Source organism: Cibotium barometz, chromosome 52 (genome assembly GCF_041138505.1).
Source record: "Cibotium barometz isolate CiBa-2024 chromosome 52, ASM4113850v1, whole genome shotgun sequence".
Taxonomy (NCBI): domain Eukaryota; kingdom Viridiplantae; phylum Streptophyta; class Polypodiopsida; order Cyatheales; family Cibotiaceae; genus Cibotium; species Cibotium barometz.
This window is the reverse complement of record NC_141097.1, coordinates 17,236,009-17,256,752: the sequence shown is the minus strand read 5'-3', so window position 1 is coordinate 17,256,752 and position 20,744 is coordinate 17,236,009. Positions and strand designations below refer to the sequence as shown.

Here is a 20,744-nt window from a genome sequence, read left to right as displayed (position 1 = left end):
ATAAGTGACCTATTTTTCCTCTCAGCAACACCATTTTGCTGAGGGGTATACGGCACTGTACATTGGTGTTTTATCCCACGACTAGCCAGAAATGCATCAAACTCTTTAGACATGTACTCCCCCCCTTGATCAGAACGGAGGGTGCCCACAGTACAATTGGATACATTTTCAACTATAAGCAAAAACTGTTTGAAGCAAAAAAACACTTCGGACTTTGCCTTCAGTGGATATACCCATGCATGCCTTGAGTAATCATCAATGAAAGTCACGAAGTACAAGTGTTTACCAAATGACGGAGTTTGCATAGGCCCACATACATCGCTATGTACAAGTTGCAATTTGCGAGTGGCCCGCATAGAACCATCCTTTGGAAACGCAGAACGCTGCATTTTGCCCAAAATACAGCCTTCACAAACATGTTTTAATGGTGCCTCAAGAGGGGGCAATGAAGCAACCATATCAAATTTCTGCAAACGCAGCAAACTAGCAAAGTTTAGATGACCAAAACGAGCATGCCATAGTTTTGCATCTGAAACTGCCTCTTCATCAAAAACTGCATTTGCTGAATCTTCCACACACTTGTCATAAGAATTGAGCCTATACAGCCCACGAAACAAGGTGCCAGATGCAATAATCGTATCACCAGAAGTCAAATCATGAACAGTACATCTGTCATCCACAAATTTGACTACAAGTCCAAGTCTAGCAAGCGCAGAGACAGACAATAGATTCTTCTTTATCCCTAGCACATACAAAGCATCTGAAAGTGTGAAAGCGCTGCCATTTGCAGTAGAGTAAGCATAATTTTACCAATGCCCTTCACTGGAGGTAAGAAGCATTATTGGCACATGTGATAGACAAGTGAACATATCACGATGCGAGGTAATGTGCTTCGTAGCACCACTGTCAAAATACTATACATCAGAGTCAACAGAAACTGCCAAACATGCATTATGTAAAGATGGGTCATACTGGAAATACACGCTAAACGCTCATTCTGTATCTTGCACAACATTTGCAGAATCTGCATTTATAGAAGCATCCGCTATTGTGGCTGCATTTAACTCTTTCTTCTTTGCCTCTTTAGCCTTTAGCTTAGGGCAATTCTTAATGACATGATCAGTTGCCTTATAATAGTTGCACCTGATTTTTTTCTTGCCCTTTATCAAGAGCCTTCTCTCAGACCTATTGTTGCTACCTGTGGAAGGAGAAGAAGTTGCAGACCTACTAATAGGAGAAGAAACGGTGAAGAAGAAGCAAGAATGCGCACAACACACAGTGTATGAGATTGTATCAATGTACAAAGATAAGTTAGCCCTAGAATGATGGGCGTATGTATATACAAGCCAGGGGAAAAAACCTCCTAAGGAGGGAAAAAGTGCCCCGGCGGTCCTAAGTGTGTTCAGACACATCACTGCCTATATATATGGCAACAGAGACATGTTGAATGTAAAAGACATGTAAATGCCTATCTTATTGAAACTACTAAAGCCTCACCCCCTTGATATACAATGACTTGGCAAATCGGATCATTTTGCTTACAAGTGATATGAACAAATATCTTTTGTGTACTACATATGAATGTAACTGGGGTGGGTACAGGGCTGGGGACATAGGAGTTGGTATGTGTGACCAAGATATTTAGCTTCCCATGTTACTACTGCCAGAGGGATAAGGGTCATCAAATTGAGGGAGAGATTGTTGTGTGTGACCTTTTGATGAAGGTTTTGTCAAGCATCCCCACCTTTGCTTTTTTGAAGGGGGGTTTGTTAGGTATTTCGGAGTCTCGTGTGTGCATGTCCACCTCGTGTTTTTATGTGTCTTTCCACATGTGTGTGTACCCATGTCTGTATGCCCAATAGCCGTAGGGGTTAATGGGACAAAAGCCATTAGCAAAGGTTAAAGTGTAAAAGCCTACGAGTTATTGAGAATCTCCACAAAAAGCAAGTGGGAGAAGAAGATGCCAAGTATTAAATGTAGCCCATAATGTTGACTTTGGTCACATGGGATGATTGAGAGAATCTAGGGATATTGTGATGTCATCGATTATATCACAAGAAATTTACTTCAAGCCTGTATATTGAGGCTATATTGAGGCTGTCATATCAATGAAACTATCTATCATTTTCCCATCAATCCTCTTATCATTATGATTATGATTTAGCTCATGTGATTAAGTATTAATCTTAATTATTATCTTAATCCTCATGCTAATCCAATGGCCCTAATTACCTTTGATCCACCATAACTTAAATTCTTTAGGAAACATCCAAGGCAATAAAGAATAGAAAGCTCAAGCTTCGATCGACCACCTCGAAGCCAACAACCCAGGGGCCAAAGCACAAGCCTTAAAGGTTACACCAATCCCTGAAAAGGCTAATGAACCAGAATAAGAGGTCCAAAAGAAGAAGAGCTTGAAGAGCACATAAAAATACAATGCACAATCAATTATCAAGAGCAACGACATCATGATCATTGAAAGTGGTTCAAATAATAGCTCCAACGCTATCTCCCTCATGGAGACAACAAACGATCTCCCATTTAAACAAGCTCTTCCCAAAGAAAAGAAACCTATAGGCCACAAAAACCTTCCAAAGAAGCTCAACTAGTACCCCAACCTTGTGTTAAAGAGAGAGAACGAATGAATCCCAAGAGCTTTTGAGGAGGAAAGTATAGGTTGAACTAGAGCTAGTACTTGAGCAAGTGTGGTCGAGTAAAAACCATTGACCCTGCTTGACTAGATCCCAAGGCCAACCATAGAACAAAATGAGGGAACCTTAATGCATGCTAAAGGCATCAATTGATACCATGACCAATTTAAAGGGGCCGCAAAAAGAGCCAATTCAGGAGCCTTTATCATCTCTGGAACCAATCCGAGCAAATTTTGCATTGTTACATGTAAGGACTCAATGGGAGGTGAAAGTTGGCCTTCCATGGGTGAGCATAGTCGCATACTATTTTCTTTGATGTGATAGGTGACAATTTTATTTTGACCCCTTTAGAGGCACCACCTCCTAGTAGGGAAGGATCATTGCCTAGGTCCAAGCCCACCTTTGAGTGAGTACGAGCTAAGTGAGCATGAATATTTCATGAGGGACATAGCAAACCTCACAACCTCCTTATCCTTGGAAGTCTAGCGCCAATAAGTTCTCTTTTTTTTGCAAAGAAATTTACTTTGGAGAGACGTATCCAATTAGATGAATGGGAATTTAAGAGTCCACACATAGTTGAATCTAAACATGAACATGAACCTGAAGAGGACTCCTTCTATACCCAAGATAAAAGGATAGCCAAAAGTACCCATGAACAAGCTAGGACACTACTTCAAAAGCGACAAAATGAATGATATGTTACCTATTAATTTATAAAGGAATGATGGTTTCTACAATCTTGGGCACATCATCACCACCAAGAAAACTTTGGCTAGTGTTATCGAGGTGGGTAACTTTTAAGAAATTATATAGGAAATATGCATCAAAAGAAAAAGGACAACCATTGCAATGTTGTGCATGCAAAAGAGAGAGAGAGAGAGAGAGAGAGAGAGAGAAACAAAGTTATATTAAACATCTACAAAAGGCCAAATTGGCCTATGAGACCTAAGTGTTACGATGTTTTCATGATATATCTCATCCTAGATAGTACAAAATGAAATGAAGTGAATGTAAAAGGGTAAACAACTGGGTAGTACAATGATAGAGCTAAGTGATAGATGAAGTAATGTACAGAGCTACTTAGGGCTTACCTCTCCCTAGTACTAACATGGTTTCTATAAGTGTGGTCTGCCTATATGGTATTGAACCATGTTGCATTTAGTCATTCATTGATAGATTTGCTCTCAACTTACCCACTTAAAATAACAATGATCTGAGCAAACCCAATCACCTCAATTAATCCCCTAGTTGGTCAATCAGTTATCCCTAATAAACCTTCGATGGCTAAAGAGTGCTCCAAATCTTAAAGTGGGTCACTCCCTTCAGAGGAGTTTCTATGGGTAGAAACAATCCAAATAGTCCCAAGCTGCTGCTTTGGCATTGAGCTCATGTGCAGGACTTAGTGTCCTTGCTTGTTTGGAGAGGAACTCGATTTTTGGCCCACCACCATATATATTTTCCAGTCCAAAGTGTCTTATACATCAAAAAATCATATGATAAAATTTTGGAAACAAAACCAATCCAATTGATATCAATTACTTCTGAATCGAAGAATTGCCCTCTTCTCTAGGGGGATCAGCTCTTTGGCCAAAGAGCATGAAGATATGTACAAGTATGAAGATCCTAGTCTCCATCTATTTCTAATATCCTACGGTTGGCAAAGTCCATGTAGAGAGCATGCAACGGTCAATATTCATACACATTGACTTCTCATCCTTCACCTATACTATGGAGTCCAATGACCCCAATTTTGCATACAAAATTCCTCTAGAGTGAATTCATGTGCTTCAAAATGAATCAAAAGAGCACTTACCAACCATCACAAATTCTTGATTAAAGTACCAAATACCAAATTGTTCAAGATGTATGTACAAACTCCATAATCAACGACTCATATGGATGATACCATTTTAATTTTATCCATAAAGCATGCTATGGTAAAGCAATCTCAATAGGACACCATCAACACTTTATCTTTCTCTTGAAATGTCAATCCTTGTGTTTGGTACACAGTACCAACAACTGAACAAGCTCATATGAAGAGTGCCCAACCTTAGGACTTGAAACTGCCACGTGGGTTCATGAGATACATGGCTACCCTTAATAGATAAACTTTACCAAAAGTTGGTAAGAAGGCGATAGAATATCGTGGCAGATAAATACTATCTACTGGATTTTGTCTAGGATTGTCTCCTGCACCCACATTGCAGTTTCAAGTCCTAATTTTGATGAGATTATACAAATCAATCGAGTTGATGTCATGATCTTGTCTGAAGACCTATGCCAACATAACAGGCCCCTAGTCATCAACTATTCCTTAGCATATAGAGTAGTGCATAGAGAGTGGCACTAAATGGCAGTTGCAATAACTCAAGAAGAAATGAGAAATTGACAATATGATATGAACTTGGTGGTTTGGAGATGCTACCCAATCTCATCTGACAAGCGTTACATCGAACCACTTCTTCCCAAAATAAAGGGACAAATCCATCATCGACTGGCAATGAGACTATCTTGGAAACGCAGCTTGGGACTGGAATTTCCTTGTAAACCTCTGATAAGGATCCTCAAGCAACCAAGGTGAACATTGCTATCAATAAGAGATTCCCTCAAGATTGTGATGTCCACATGTACACAATCGGGGCACCATTGTTCCCACATGACGGAAGCCCTTAGAGCCAGGCTAAGTTTTAAAAGCTTAAGATATCTCACCTTCCTGCAATAATGCTCCATGTAGGACAAGTTTAAATGCATGGGTTCTCTTGGCAACCCCAATTAATGCAATCTTTATGTTCCCAGGTGGAAATAAAGATATTGCTAAAAAATGGCAACCTCAATGGATCTGCACCAAGATGTATGGACAACAATTTGTTTATCTTCCATCTTTGATGAGCTCAAACCAAAATCATGCACGTCAGAGCTTATCAATGTCCTCAACAAATTTGGCTAAATTTTGGGCTTATTTTGTTGCTACATGTTTCTTATACACTTAGGTAGAAACAAAAAATACAAAAAAAAGAACCTGAGTTGGCTTGTCCTGACTCCCCGAAAGACCAATGAAGGCTGTCAAGTGAGAAAACAGTGGACACATTGAATAATTGATTTGAGTATGTGCCACTTATACAAAGTTGATCCGTGTGCATTTTTCGATGCTAGAGACATTCAGCTCCATGGAATGCTGCTATACTCATACTTAAGAATCATAAGAACAGTATGCTGAGTAGGCCAGTGAGTAACATGAGTAATTTATAAAGAATCAAGGAATCTTTCGATTTCCACTTCTTTGAAAAAGTTGAGATAAAATCTAAGCCCATCAGGCCCATCATCACGGCAAAGATCACCTGCACAACCACAAAAATGTTGAGTACCAAAACGCGGAGCCACTATTCCTGAAAACATTGGCATACAGCAGAAAATGATACGGAAGAGAACACATAACTTGCCTTTATTCTCAGCGGCTAGGAGTTGTTCCTTGGCAAGAGCTGGTGCCATGCCCAAAGCTCTTGCAGCATCACTTGCACTGACCCCAACTCTTGTGCTATCTGCCGTCTTCATCAAGAAAGCCTTTATCCTTAAAAATACCTGCAATTTAACAAATATTCGTGAATAAGACTCTCAACGCATGATAGCAGATTAAAGGATAAACCAGCAGTCTAAGAAGACTCCACCTCTTCATCACTTTGGGACTTAGATTGAATGACCATCACACCACTGTCAAACCGCCGTAAAATTACAGGCCTGTATGTATCATATGTACCCAAAAGAATAACGAAGAAAAAATTACCAATATATACTTCACACCAATACTAACACAAAGATTGCATGCTGAGATCTTACGCATCGATTTTTCCCCAGATTGTACAGGCCCGAAGCAAGTCCTCTGGAGAAATGAGTTCTGAAAAAACCGCAGTTGACTGTTGGCAACTATAAACAGAAGAAAAACTATCAGCTATCATGGCTGTCCTGTAACATACCTGTCCCTCGGGCTCGATTAAACAAGCAGTAGACATCAACTAATGCCAACATCCCTCCAGCCTTCTGCAGAGGAACTTTCACAAATCTGCCAGCTGGGTCATACCAAGTCAACTCTAGTTTAGAGCTCTCTCTCTCTCTCTCTCTCTCTCTCTCTCTCTCCCCCCTGTGTGTGCACACACACACACAGGTACAAACTTTGTAAGAAAAGGCCAATTAGGTTGATATTATAAGAGTTTGATGGAGAGTCTTTAGCAGGTTCCACACTTTTGTTTATGATTACACTTGAGTATGTGTGAGATAAAATAATGATGATAACAGCTGTTCTTCCCTGTATGCAGCCCGGGTGTGGGTGAAAGAGCCGATGGAGACGTTGGCCTGCAGTACCATCTGTTGGTCATGACCACTCCCGACTAGTTCAGGTGTGAACACAGCTTACTCACGAGCACTTTTTCCTTGTGACTGGACACAAGTTTTTTCCCCGTGTGAACACACTTATGTGTGTTGGGCACTTTGCCCTAGGCTACTTTATGTACTCACATTGTACTTTCATATTATTATTGAGTACATCTTTTCCAGCACTCTTGAGCTTCACCAATTCTTCTCTCTTGCACTTGTTTGTGTGTGTGTCTGTGTGCAGGCTTCTTCCCCCATACCCAACATTGGTATCAGAGCTTGAGCATCAGCCTATTGGCATTAGGGTTTTGTTGTTTAGGGTTAGGGTTTCGCCCTCCCGCCGCCCTCAGCTGCCCGCTTCCGCCGCCCTCAGCCGCCTTTGTTGTCGGACCATCGGAGATCTGCCGCCGCCACTGTGCGCCACTGCCATCGCCGCCGGTCAGATCCAGATCTGCCATCGCCGCCACTTGTCAGCTCTGTGCACAGCGCCGCCGCCACCGCTTCCATCACCGCCGCCAGATCTACGTTCGCCACTGTTCGCTGACTTCAGATCTACATTCACCGCCGTGTCTTGCGCCGACTGTACCTGCAACGTATGCCGCCTGCTGTCGCCCTGCATTGTACGACGCTCCACATCTGTGCGCCGCCCTAACCTGTGTTGTGCACCGCCCTTCTCCTCGAACTCTGTGCCAACAGTAATCCGTAACCAGTTTGCTATTTTTTAAAAGTTTCTTTTAAAAAATTCAAAAATTGCTAAAAACTATTAGCAAATTGGCTGCATTAATTTTGGGGCTTTTCATCCTTGAGCTCAAAATTAACATACATTGGCACTGATTTTGCCTGATTCGGTGCGTAATTGCACTGAAATTTGGGGATTTTGCAAAAATTGACACCATTTGCATGTTCTTTATAGACACTTGCAGGCATTTTGAGTGTTACAGGCAGATTCAGTTGACATTAGGACATTTCCCCCAAATTTTTGGGTGTTACAGCATTATTGCAACATTACTACTTGTTTGTACACACTTGTGACCGCCATGTCTGGGAACACTGGTGATTTATTTGGAATGCTTTCCATTGAGGATAAGTTGGATGGCACCAACTATCCTATGTGGGCATACATGATGAAACATGTACTTCTTGCAAAGAATTTGTGGATTTATGTATCAAGGGTTGATGTCAGGCCCGTTGCTCCTGCAGAAGTAGCAAGTACTTCAGGAACCATTGATGCATGTGAAGATGTATCTTCAGGTGGTGCTACATCTTCTACACCTTTGCTACCCACTCCAGAACAGCTAAGATGGGATGCCAAGGATGCTCAGGCACATGCTTTGATTGCCCTTTCATGCAGAAGGCAAGTCATACCACACATTCGTTCATGCACTTCTTCTAAGGGTGCATGGGATGTACTTGCTTCTTTGTATCATGTTTGCAATGAGGCCCGTGTTGCCTATCTTCGCAAGAAGATTGAGTTTGAGCATATGGATGAGGGTGATTCAATGGACAAGTTCCTTACCCGCATGAAGGATTTGCCAGAGCAGCTCATCAATATTGATGAGGTCATTCCAGATGGTTCACTTGTATCTACAGTGCTTCAGGGTTTACCAGAATCCTATCAGGGTTTTGCTACTACTCTTCGTCTACTCATGAAGGGTAATCCAAATTTGTATACCTTTGATGAGTTGGTGACTCTCTTATTGCAGGAGGAGCAGTCTCGTTCTAATAGGACCACTATGCTTTCTGTTGATTAGGCATTTGGTGCCTTTGACCGAAACAAAGGTAAATCTGGGGCTGCATCTAGTGGTACACCTAAGGGCAAACCACATGCCCATTCAGATTCTACCTCATCTAAAGAGGGTGACAACAAGAAAAAGAAGAGATGCATCTATTGCAGAAAACCTCTTATTGAGGAATGTAGAAAGCGCATTGAGAGTGAAAAGAAAAAGAAGCAGCAAGGTTTGGCTGCTATTGTGGACACTAAAAAAGAGGCTAACTTTGCTCATGAGGGATATGCATTAGTGGCTGCATGCAGTTTGCCTACTTCTTGTATGTCTATCTCAGCTCGAGATTGGTACTTTGACAGTGGTGCTTCTAAGCACATCACTTCTTGCACAGATCTATTTGCCAATTTGCAGGATTCACCTCCAAGTGGCATAGTTATGTGTGCCAGAGTCTCCCCTTTCTTTGTCAACCTGCATGCATATTCTAATTTCTCTAGTGGGAAGTAGCATATTGCAATATGCATTACTCTCAAGCTAGGCCTGGCTAACCGCATCCACATAAAGTGAGCCTCCTCATCGTGTCTAACCATTGTGAGCGTGCCTCTCAAATGAGGGCGAAACAAGCATGCCACTCCTCCCAAGCCACAGTGGTGCGTGTTTGTCCTCTGAAAGCTGACTCCCATGTGTAACCCTCCACTTTGGGTAGCCCTCTCTCAGGGCTTTGATGTGTTTCTGTGTAGAAGATAATATCCCTATTTGTGTAAGTCTCTGTGAAGCCTCCTGTGCATAGAGTTCCATTGCAATTCCATACTCCCATCCTCAATGCATCTATGGTCTCATAGGCCATTTATCCGTGATGATGACTCAGTCATCACAATAAACGGCCCATTTTCCTACCTTGCGGGCTTCCATAACCTGAACCATCCCGACTTTCCTGTGTTCCACTTGTAGGGGGGTGAGGTCATCTCCAAGGTATATTTTGGTGGTTCGAGGGGTGGCCCTCTTCTTCAAGAAAGCTAAACGGGACTCCGTATCTTTGAACTTGAGGAGGAGAGGCCTCTCTCTCGTGAAGTCCTTCCTAGCTTGCTAAGCATCTACAAAAGGGGTGTCAGTGAGGCCCATCTATCTGCATAAAGTCACACCGTCCTCTTTTGGTGAATTACCCGCTTGCAAGCCTGTTGCTCGCACATGTAGTGCCCTAGATTGGGGATGCTTCTCTTCCTCAAGCATGGCCGTCATGATGGATGTGGCATTCGGGGTGTGGACTGTTTTTTGCTTTTTCACAACCTCAACCCATTTGGAGGTTTCTCCAACCTCTTCTTTGGTTGCTTCCATGTCTTTTCGGAGGCCTGCATGCTCCTCCCGGAATCCCGATTTTGCCTATTGAATCTCTGCTGTGATTGCTTTCTTAGCCTTCTCTAGTTCCGCCTCAAGTTTGGCATTGGCATCTCGCAACTGGGCAATCTCTAGAGCAAGGGCTTCTTGTGTAGCTAGCTCTCCTTTCTCTTTGCCATTCTTCTGCATCTCTTCCTTGCATAATTCCATACATTTCTCCATGCATGCAGCCAGGCATGCGTCCTTCCAGGCTTCCATCTCTTGTCGCATCTCATACTGCAGTTGTTTGTACATTTCCTCTTTGCCCTAAATCTCAGTCCTGACAGCATGAATCTCCTTTTGATGCTGGTTCACTGTCCTGTCTATCAGCTTCTTTTGGTTTAAAAGGGCCTTTTGAACCTGTTTTTCGATCTTGTTCACTCTGTCTTCAAGAGGGAGCACCATTGTCACAATCACCCAACTCAAGCTGTGGTCAAGAACACGGGAGAAGATGGGAGCCAGCCCGATGCGCGATGGGTAAAGGGCAGGAGTGGCTTCTAGTTGAGGGTTCAACCATCGGTCCGGGGCAGGGACATTCTACATTACTGGTGCCCTAAACACAGAGTGAAGCGGGAGCAGGGCGGGAGTGGCTTAAAAGGAGCAGAGGTGCAGGGCCGAATAGATATCCAGCACCCATTCTCCTATCCAATCTTGTCAACATGATCATCTCAAGATCCTTTTCAGCACAAAGATAGCAAACAGCCTACAGCCATAGGCAATGGACTGTGGCAGGAGCAATGAGGGCCCACGGTAGCACTAAGAGGCAGAGAGCTGCTGGTGAGGTGGCAAGCTCAGGGCAGGCAGGTGACTAAATAAGCAACAGGCTGATGGCAGCAATGGGCAGTGGCCACATGCTTATTATATATCTGCTCAATCCCAAGCTAAACTAAATGTTTCTTCAAAGAGAATTGAACAATTTGATAAAAAGATGTTCACAACATAACATTTAGCCTGGAGATTATTTTTAAAATCTAAGAAAATAATTATTTTGGCATGCAGCTTCACTGGAGTTTCCAAACTATTAACTAAACATGACCTTTTAAAAGCACAAGAGGACTAGCTCTAGCACAATAAATACAAAAAAAAAAGGTACTGGTACTTGCTAGAGATAATAAAAAGTATTTTTTTTAAATTGTAGTAAATCCAAAAGCGACACTACAAATTACATGCCAACTAGCTAAAACCTATAATTATCTGAATTGACACTTGGCCACACCTTAGCATACGAGTGTTGCAGGCCGGCTAGCACAGCACTAAGAGAAGCACCTGGCGGGACAGCTGCTGATGATAGAGTGCACCAGCTGTCTCCTTTGTTACAGGCGATGCTATCCCAACACTCAGCATCCAATCTTGCATTTCTTGTTTTGAACCCATCTCTTCCTCATCTGTAGAGCCCGATTGCGCATTTGGTGCTGCTAATAATTTTGCCCTCATTTTTTCAGCAAGAACCACCATCTCCTTGGCCTTACTCTGCACATATTTAACAAACCATTTGCAAGACGTCAGATGTGATGAAGCATAATATGGGCTCCAGAATCTATTAGAACTCATCAAAAGTACATTATGAATGTCAAAACAATGAACTTTCAAAGATAACAATACAACTCCTATCCTACTCTAGCAGTTTCTGGTGGTGGTTCGAAGTTAGGCTTATGGCTTATACCCATGGGTGGCCCTCAACAGGGACAAAAGGTTATAAGAGACTCGTGGGTCACTTACAGGCCTATTGTGAAAGGACCTAATTACTAATAAGTATGCCTGAGCCAAATTGAGTGAGTTATTAGCTCATAAGTAGCATCCCTCACAGAATGAATTCACCAAGGATCGAGACCCAAGCAAGGCCTAGGTCATGTTTTAGTACACTTGGATAGTGAGCTTTGGTCATATATAAATTGGGTTTTGGTGTTTGGGGGGGGGGGGGGGGGGAGTGCTAGATTTTATGCATCTCAGTGTGATTGGGTTGTACCATTTATTGGACATTTATTGTATTTTCTCCTTTATTTATGGGTCGTTGACAGTCGGCCTGTCCCTAGAGGCAGTCGGCCTGTTCACTCATGCACACTCATGCACTATATAAAGGAGGCCTCCCATTTCTCACTATTCCATCCAATTTCTTGCACAAGTTCAACATTCTCTTGCTGGCCAATTGCCATTGTAAAGCTTCAAGCTAATACAAAAGGTGATCTTGTCCACAAGCTCTCTCTACTCTCTCTCGTCTTGTTTATGCTTCCGCCTGTGTATTCTCCAACATGGTATCACTTCCTTAGGTTCAGGCTGCTCCATCTTCTACAAATCTGCCCACCTTCTCATCTGTGCCTTGCATTTTCTGCCCTAGCTCCTCCTGGCTGCAGATCAGTCCCAAATAGTGGCTGCATTTCCCTAATCTGCTGTGTTTTCTGGTCCAGCCAGCCCTTTTCTTGCTGCCGGCCCTTTTCTTGCTGCATTTCCCTAATCTGCTGTGTTTTCTGGTCCAGCCAGCCCTTTTCTCCTACAGAGGCAAGCCGGCCAGGTTCTTGGCTACGTTTTCTCCTACAGCGGCAAGCGTTGGAGTTTTGGCTCTGTTTTCTGCTCCTGCATCAGTTGTTGGTGAGTTTCCTTCATGTGGTGTTGCCAGACAAGTGGCTGTACATCTCCTTCCTCCTCCACAAGTCCCTGCCCTTCCGCTAGGAGGTTCCTGGTGGTTTCTTGGACTGTTCCAGCCTCCTCCTCTCAAGTTTGAGGGGGGGCTAATTGGTTCTGGAACCTCGCTTCGTTGGAAAGCACTTGAGAGAAGTCTTTGAGAGCTGAGATTTGTGTTTCTTGTTGCTGTGGATATGGCTCCCCCCTGCACAAACAAGGATAATATGTTGGAAGGACCCAACTATGCCCATTGGAAGCTTCAAATGTGGATCTAGTTCATCCACAAGGGTTTGTGGGATATTGTTCAGGGCACTGAGAGGAAGCCCGAGTGTCCTCAAAACTCTAGGAGGTGGACTCAGGATCAGGAGGATGAATTTGTTGCGGAATTACAAGATTGGAAGAATTGGGACTCGAAGGCGCATTATGTGCTTGTGCGGACCATCACAGAGGAGGTCTCACCAGCCGTGCAAACTCTCACCAATGCTCATCAGGTATGGTCTAAATTGGAGGATCTCGTTGCTTGAGATTCGTCCATGAGGGCAGTTACCTTGCAAGGGCAGCTCTACGGTTTGTTATTCCCTGAAGGCAGTTCCATGCACTCGTTCCTTATGAAGGCCAAGGTTATCCATGACCAGTTACTGGCTATGGGTGCTGCTTTGTCCTCTGCTCAGCTGGCTGCACTTATCCTCACCATGCTTCCCCCGGACTATGATGTGATTTCTCGATCTTTGCAGTGCCAAGTCACATCCACCTAGTTGGATTTTGATGGTCTTAGCTCCCTACTATTGGAGGAAGAGTCCGTTCTCGTTTCACAAGGTAAGTTGAAGGTGTCAGTCAACAATTCTGACCAGGCACTTTCCTCAGTTCAGAAGAAAGGTCGGAGTCGCTACTTCTCTTGCGAGAAAAGAGGACATCTATCCAAGAATTGTTTGTCCAAGAAGAAGGACAAGACCAAGGGCAAGGCTTCATCTCGGAGAAAGGGTAAAGACGCGACACACAACAGTGATACAGATTCTAGTACCACTTCTAGGTCTCCCAAGGCGCTTCCGGCTCAACAGGACCCATATGGTGTACTTCTCTAGTACACATGTAGTTTTTCCCCATGTACTTCCAGCCAGAGGAGGCTTGTGGGTGGGAGAGGGGGCTGATTGCAAGTCCACTTACTCGTGCATGGGAACCATGATTCGGAGTTCCAAGCATTAGACATCTAGCAGGACATGGTTATCTTGTGTATAGCAGAGATTATGAACTCCATCTATTCTGAGTTCATTATTCGAGGCTTTTGGGACGTGATGTGTTTTCCATCCAGTTGGGGATTATGGGTGTGGTGTGTCCAGCAGCTCATCGTCTATTTTTGGAGTTCATTGCACACTTGTGTGGGAATTCGTGGCCAAGCAAAGTTCCTTGCTGTTCGTGGTGGCATTTTGTTTCGAGGAGACAGGTTGGTGGATGCTCTCTTCGAGGTGATTCCAGTATTCGCGGTGCAGGAGGGTCCATGGTTGCATCATCATCGGCTTGTCTTCTTCCGACTCTTGCACACTATTGAGCTGCAGAGGGGGGTTGCCAGAGGATTTTATGAGGTTCTTTTTAAAGAACCTAAACACAAAGTAGCTTTGTTGGAAAAGTCGCTCCCCCAATTTGGGGACCCGAATCTGAAGGTTCAAATTTGGGCATGCCAAAATGTGAAATTGCAGATTTGGGCCTTCAATTGGAGAGCCAAAGTGCAATTTTCCCCTCCAATTTAGGGGCCCAAATCTGAAATTTCAAATTTGGGCCTTCAAACTTATTTACAATTTTACTTTAATACTTACAGACAAGAAAACAAAAGTAGTAGCAAATAATCAAACAAAGTTTAAAACTACGATACATTGTTGATTGTATCCATGGACAATTTTGAGGGATTTCCTCATTCTGAGTCATGCTGAATACCTGTTACATGAACAAAAAGTAACATGCTTCATAACTGGTGGAGCCGCAACACACATTGCAATAATGTTCAATATTGAACGCTTCTATTTCTTCCTTCTCAACTTTTGAACTGCCCTCAAACATTGGACGAAACGTCCATGACTGAAACGTTTCAATAGTGAAACACGTTTCACGTTTCAGATGTCCTACCATCATTCATAAACCACCAATTGTGGCCTAGCCCCCGATGGCATTAGCTTCTAATTCTCCTGCAAATGTCATTCTTGTGTCGCCCTCTGCTACTTTGTCTAAGCAATAAGAAAAAGTGAAAGGCTCTTTGCCTGTGGTTAATCAGCAAGCTTCTACCAGTAAGGCTACTCCACCTGCCAAGTCTAAAGGGAAATGCATAATGGATCAGGATAGTTTTACAGCCCCAAAATAAACTTTCAGGGCACCTTTGTACAAAACCTATAATTGGATCCAAACTCAAGAGAATGTAGCTCGCAGTGTGGATTCCTTAGCAACTAATGTTCTCAATGCAAAAAGCGAATCTTGTTGCTAATGCGATCGCACGTAATTGGGTTCAAATTTGTACTGGAGGTACTCATCTCTTTCACAAGCATGATGTTATTTAGAATGTGTTGCGGAATCCAGGGAGATCTGCGCATATACATGAGAGTTAAATCCTCTCATTTCTCTGTCATCATAGTTGCCTCCGGTTCGCGAACTGCCACATAAATTCGATTCGAACAATTCGGTTCGATTCAATTCGATCCGGTTCGTTCAGTTCGGTTAAGAGGTTATCGTTTTTTTTTTCTAACCGTTTTTTTTCGCCGTTTTTGCCCGTTTTTTTTGCCGTTTGGAGAGTTGTTTGATGGCCGTTTTTTGGGGCTCTTGCTTGCTTGCTTGCCTTGGCCCTTGAGGCTTGAGGCTTGGCAAATTGGCAACTTGGCCCTTTGGTTGCCAACTTGCCTTTGCTTGAGGCTTGAGTCTCTTAGCTCTAGACTCTCCCTATTATCTAGATTCTATATAATAGGCCCTCCCCAACCCCATCCTCACAAGTTCTCATTGCTAAACCCTCCCCTCACAAGTGCTCAATTCTATGATCTATCCTCTCCCTTGAGTCCCCTCTAAGCTCTCTCCCTCTTCCTCAAGGGCCAAGGCTCAAGCCTCCCCCTCAAGGCTCAAGCCTCTCCCTCCACCGTATTTTTATTTTTAAGTATTTTTTAATGGACCGTACCTCCACCGTATTTTTATTTTTAAAATTTAGCAGTGCGTTCCGAGACTGTATTTGAACGTACCGTACCGAATCGAACTTTTCGTACATGACAACTATGTTTGTCATGTATATAAGATGCTTCCAATAAAGTGTGTCCACTATCACCTATAATGTACATGGTATTTGCAATCCTCATAAATGGAGATGTTTATAGAATTATGTACATACGATGAGACTAGATATAGTTTGTTTGCAAGAACACAATCAACATGAGTATGGAGGCCAGTTTGGCCATTTTGCTGGATATGACATTTTCTATGCCAGAAGCAAACAATTCTCAAGTGTTGCTTTTCTTTTGCGATGTGAACTGGAGCCAACATTGGAATAATGATTCATTGGGCCGATGTATCATTGTGCAATGTACTTTGCAGGGTGAAATTTTTCAGTTTGCAAGAGTTTATGCATCTCAATCTTTACATGAGCGGCAAAGAATTTGAAATTTCTTCAATTCCTATCCCTAGTTGTCGAATGCTTTTGTTTGTGGAGATTTTAACGACTCTCCACAAAGGGAGGATAATACATCTGGCTTTTCTCATATGCTGCATATTGAGCGTCAGGCTCGGGACAACTTCATTCTGCAAACAGACTCCTCTGATCTTTGGCTTTCTACTATGGCTGAAACTCCAAGATTTACTTATCGCCATAATGTTCTCATTCAATATTGAGCTAGATTGGACAGATAATATTTGTTACATACTCGACAGTGTGACTCCTTTTCGTGCAAGCTTTGGGTTGATCATGCCTCGACACTCTCTGATCATTCACCACTATGGTTGGCTTTATACTTTCATATGCCCTTATGGGAACCTCCTCTACATCATCAGAGGCTTACACACAAATATAACAACTATCTTTCGCATGATGCCTTCATAGCTTTAGTACATGATGCCATTTCTTTGCTTTCTGCTCAGTTATTAGATGATGTTGATTCTGCTTGGTTTCGTTTTGTTCAACGAATGCACATAGTCATTGCTTACTATGGTAGGTATTATGTTGCAGACGCCAAGCAAAGAGTTGAAATGGCCAAGAGACAAATCCAATCGCTCACGTCACTCATCCGTCTTCAAACTCTTACACAAGATCAACAAAATGTGTTATGTGAAGCCAAAGCGTATGTGTCTCTGTGAATCAACAAAGAAAGATACATAAATGGCAAATCAAATCGAGATGTAAGAAACTCCAAGATAAAGATTGTTTATCCAAGCAATTTTTCAAAAGCTTGCATGTTGATAGACAGAAGTATAAAATAGTGCGTGTTAAGAAATGTGATGGCCATGGACATACACAAAAATGGAGCTTGCAAACTGAATGTGTCAATCATTATCATCACATATTTCAAACTTTATCTCGTGTGAATTATGATGTCCTTGATGCTCGAAAATTTTTCTTAAATTGTATACCTAGATGAATCCACGAACATGCCCAAATTCACCTTTTAGGAACATGCATGTTATATACTCATGGTAGTCAACCACAAGACTATATAACTATCAACTCCATTATGCATAGTATGGACTAGATACTACGACATCCCCACTAACGTCATCAGTGCCCAATAGTGGGTGTAGAACTCTGTATCAAGATATGCTCTCACATACGCACTCCACACACACACACACACACACACACACACACACACACACATAAGAGCATATATTCACACAAAGCCCTTCATAATGAGTTTCTGTCAAACCTCCGGAGATGCACGGCACACTCAGCCATAATGAAGCCTAGCACTAAGGGAAGTGTAAACAAGAAGAAAAATTTAATCAATTTATTTGTTAATCATTCTAGGATAAAGAAAGGCTGAATTGTAAAGAAGAGAAGGGGGGGTAGCCTTTTAGTCAAGGCATAGCATCAAAATTCAGTTTAATCAACTATAAAAAATAAGAAGATCAAGAAAACCATAGATTTAAAATTAAAAAGTAAGAAGAATTTAGCTTACATAGAGTTTGTCTTATGTGAGTATTTACTCATTTTTGGGGGACTTTATTTTATTCTTCAATTTATATCCTCCCTACATTTGGATTAATCTTATTGGTCCATAGGAACCTTAATTGGACCATAATCCAAAAATTTCTGAAAATCTGGATCCTTAGGCTAAGGTCCTTTTTTACCTTTCTACTCTAGCTTCCAAGAAGATATGGCCGCACCAACAAGACCAAAAGATGAGATTGAGTAGATATCCTTGCACAACAAGAAGGACGTAATGGTGCATGGGTGGGAGAGGCATTTCGTAAGAGCGCTTGGATTTATCTACAGCCTGCTGTAATCAGGCCTCACCGAGTTTGTAAGATTCCTCCCCAACCTCTCAAAATGTCTAGTATCTTCCCCTGTAATCAATTCCCTCTTCAGAAATATAAAGACCTTGTTTCTAATTGTTTTAACCTAGAGAGAGAAAATATTCTAGAGAGAGAATATTCAGATTTTGAATATATTTTCGGGACCCCATTGTAATCCTCAGTCCAGGATAAGTCAGGCACGAGCTACGTAGGTCATTCTCAGCCATAGCAAGTCAGTCAATCAGTCTAAGTCCCTTAACCCGCTTAAAGAGATGCATTCATGCATATGCAGTCAGTAGAAACCTTAGGGTTTGCATTAGAAAGCATTCTGCGTATTGCACATCATTCATACATTGCATCTAGACCATGGCAAACACCCCAGATATCATCTAGTATTTATCAGGATATTTACTAGGAATTTTCTGGTAGTTTCCTCATCATTTTCAGCATTTTATACATATTTTATGCATTTAATGTGGACATGAGCAGTCGGCCAGCTCAGTAGCCAGCCGACTGGCTCTTGTGATCCATATAAATAGAGCCCTAGCATATTCAGCCATTCATTCAATCATATTTCAGCATAAGCATTCAAGCACTTGGCATCTTCAACACAAGGAGCATAAGCGATTGCAGTTTCAGCCACCATCCCTCAGCGTTTGTCTCCTACAGCTTGCTGCCCTAGGCGCCTCAAACGCATGAGCATTCAGCACTTCTACATCATCAAAACGCATCAATTCAGCATTCAGCCAGCAGTTCACCTTGTGTATTCTGCATCCATACAGTTTTCAGCATTCATCTACCCATCGTTTTGCTCCAGCCAATTGGTAACTTCTAACAGATGCAAAGCTGAGGCGGAGAGAGGGGCTGTTTGGGACTGTTCTAGACTGAGTATGAATGCTGTGTTTAACCTTCCATCTCCTGTCTTAATCAGACACCAGGGCCTCTGTTGTGGGTGTGCCCGCCTTGTATAGGTGTTTAATCATTTTTCCCCATTTTTTCCATGGTGTGGATGGATGCCACATGTTGGCAGGAGCCCATGGTGCTGGCCGACTGCACCTCATGTGCTCTTGGTGACTGGCCGACTGCCTATGCTGCAGTCATGGAGGTGCTGATGCTGGCCGACCTGCTTTCTACAGTCGTGGAGACACTTACTGCTGGCCGACTGCTTTATGCAGTCGTGGAGAGCCTCTAGCGCTGGCCGACTGCATCCATGGGGCATATAAATAGGCCCCATGCTCCTCACCATTCATACATTCAGTTTTGTACGGGATCTTGTGTATAGAGAAGAGTTTACATGCCTTTCTCTCAGTGTTTCTTGTGCTGTCTATTTTCTGCACTCTACTTGCTCTTGTGGACCCAAGTTTGGTTATCATTTCCGCTGCATATTTTGACATGGTATCAGAGCCCTAGACTCTTGATAGATCTTGGGAGTTTTCTAAGCAAGAAGGGGATAGTTAGTTTGCTGATTGGTGGACTGTTTTGGACTATTCGGGAAGAGAAGTTGCAAGAGGAAGGCGGGCTAAGGTGCTAGACAGCCACTTGCAGGTTTTAGAGTTTTTTTCCCCACCCACCCACCCTTTTTCAGTTTAATCCCCGCAATGGCAGATTTACTAGAGATGGCTGAGAAGCATGTGAAGATTCCGACTCTCCCCACGTTCCCTGTGGACCGTCGATTGGACGAGAACAATTACGGCATCTGGAAGGTTATGATGGAGTCTATGCTGGAGTCATATGACCTTGCTGATTTCATCGTCATCGGGGTTCCACGGCCGGAAGCAAAGGAAGGGGAGTTACTGTCGATGAAGAAGGACCGGGAGGCACAGGCACAGATGTGGGATCGTGTCAACGCCAGGGTCCGGTCATTTATTTTCCTCAATTGCACACCACAAGTGATCAATCATATAAAGCACATGACGCTAGCCAGAGGCATATGGCAGCACTTGGCTTCTCTTTATAACAGGGTATCACCCATGAAGAGGATCTCCTTGGAAGTGCAGATGCGGGTTATGAACCCTGCAAAGTCCTCGACGATGCGGGAACACATTAACAAGCTCCAGGCCCTTGAGCAGGAAGTCCTCAAGGCTGGGAAGGAGATATTATCTGAAGACATGGCCATCACTTTGCTGTCCCACTTGCCTGCTCAGTATTCTGCTTTCTACTCCTCGTTGATTACGAGTGGCAGGCTCAGCACCATTACCTGGGAGGAGCTTGTGCCAATGGTCTTGGACCAGGAGGAACGTTTCACGAACCCTCCCCATAGCGGCGGTTTGGAGGCCTTAACTGGCCAACGGTCGAAAGGCCGGAATAACAACAACGGCAAAGGGAAGGCTTCACCGGAGAAGTCTTCTGAGAAGAAGCCTGACTCAAACGAGAGAAGCTGAAAGCCGAAAGATCCTGCAATGATTGTGGCGAGAAAGGCCACTATTGGAGGAAGTGTCCTAAGCGGACTGGGAAGAGTGCTGATTCTTCAGCCTCAGCTGCAAAGACTCCTGCATTTGTGCACTTAGAGATGATGGACTCCGACGCTTCATCATCTTCGAGC

At 43.1% G+C, this 20,744-nt stretch overlaps 1 protein-coding gene across 1 annotated transcript in view; it reads right to left on the bottom strand.

Moving 5' to 3' along the window:
* Positions 1–5,508: 5,508 nt before the first annotated feature.
* LOC147608878 (EAP30/Vps36 family protein) overlaps positions 5,509–20,744 on the bottom strand; it is a 29,993-nt gene continuing 14,757 nt past the window's right edge. Inside the window, exons 2-8 of the mRNA XM_086788336.1 lie at positions 11,381–11,584; positions 10,197–10,204; positions 6,626–6,711; positions 6,489–6,546; positions 6,320–6,389; positions 6,095–6,233; positions 5,509–5,992 (exon numbers count right to left, since the gene is read on the bottom strand). Coding sequence (XP_086644462.1) covers positions 5,898–5,992; positions 6,095–6,233; positions 6,320–6,389; positions 6,489–6,546; positions 6,626–6,711; positions 10,197–10,204; positions 11,381–11,584 — 660 coding nt within the window. The 3' untranslated portion in view covers positions 5,509–5,897. The remainder of the gene's footprint in view (positions 5,993–6,094; positions 6,234–6,319; positions 6,390–6,488; positions 6,547–6,625; positions 6,712–10,196; positions 10,205–11,380; positions 11,585–20,744) is intronic.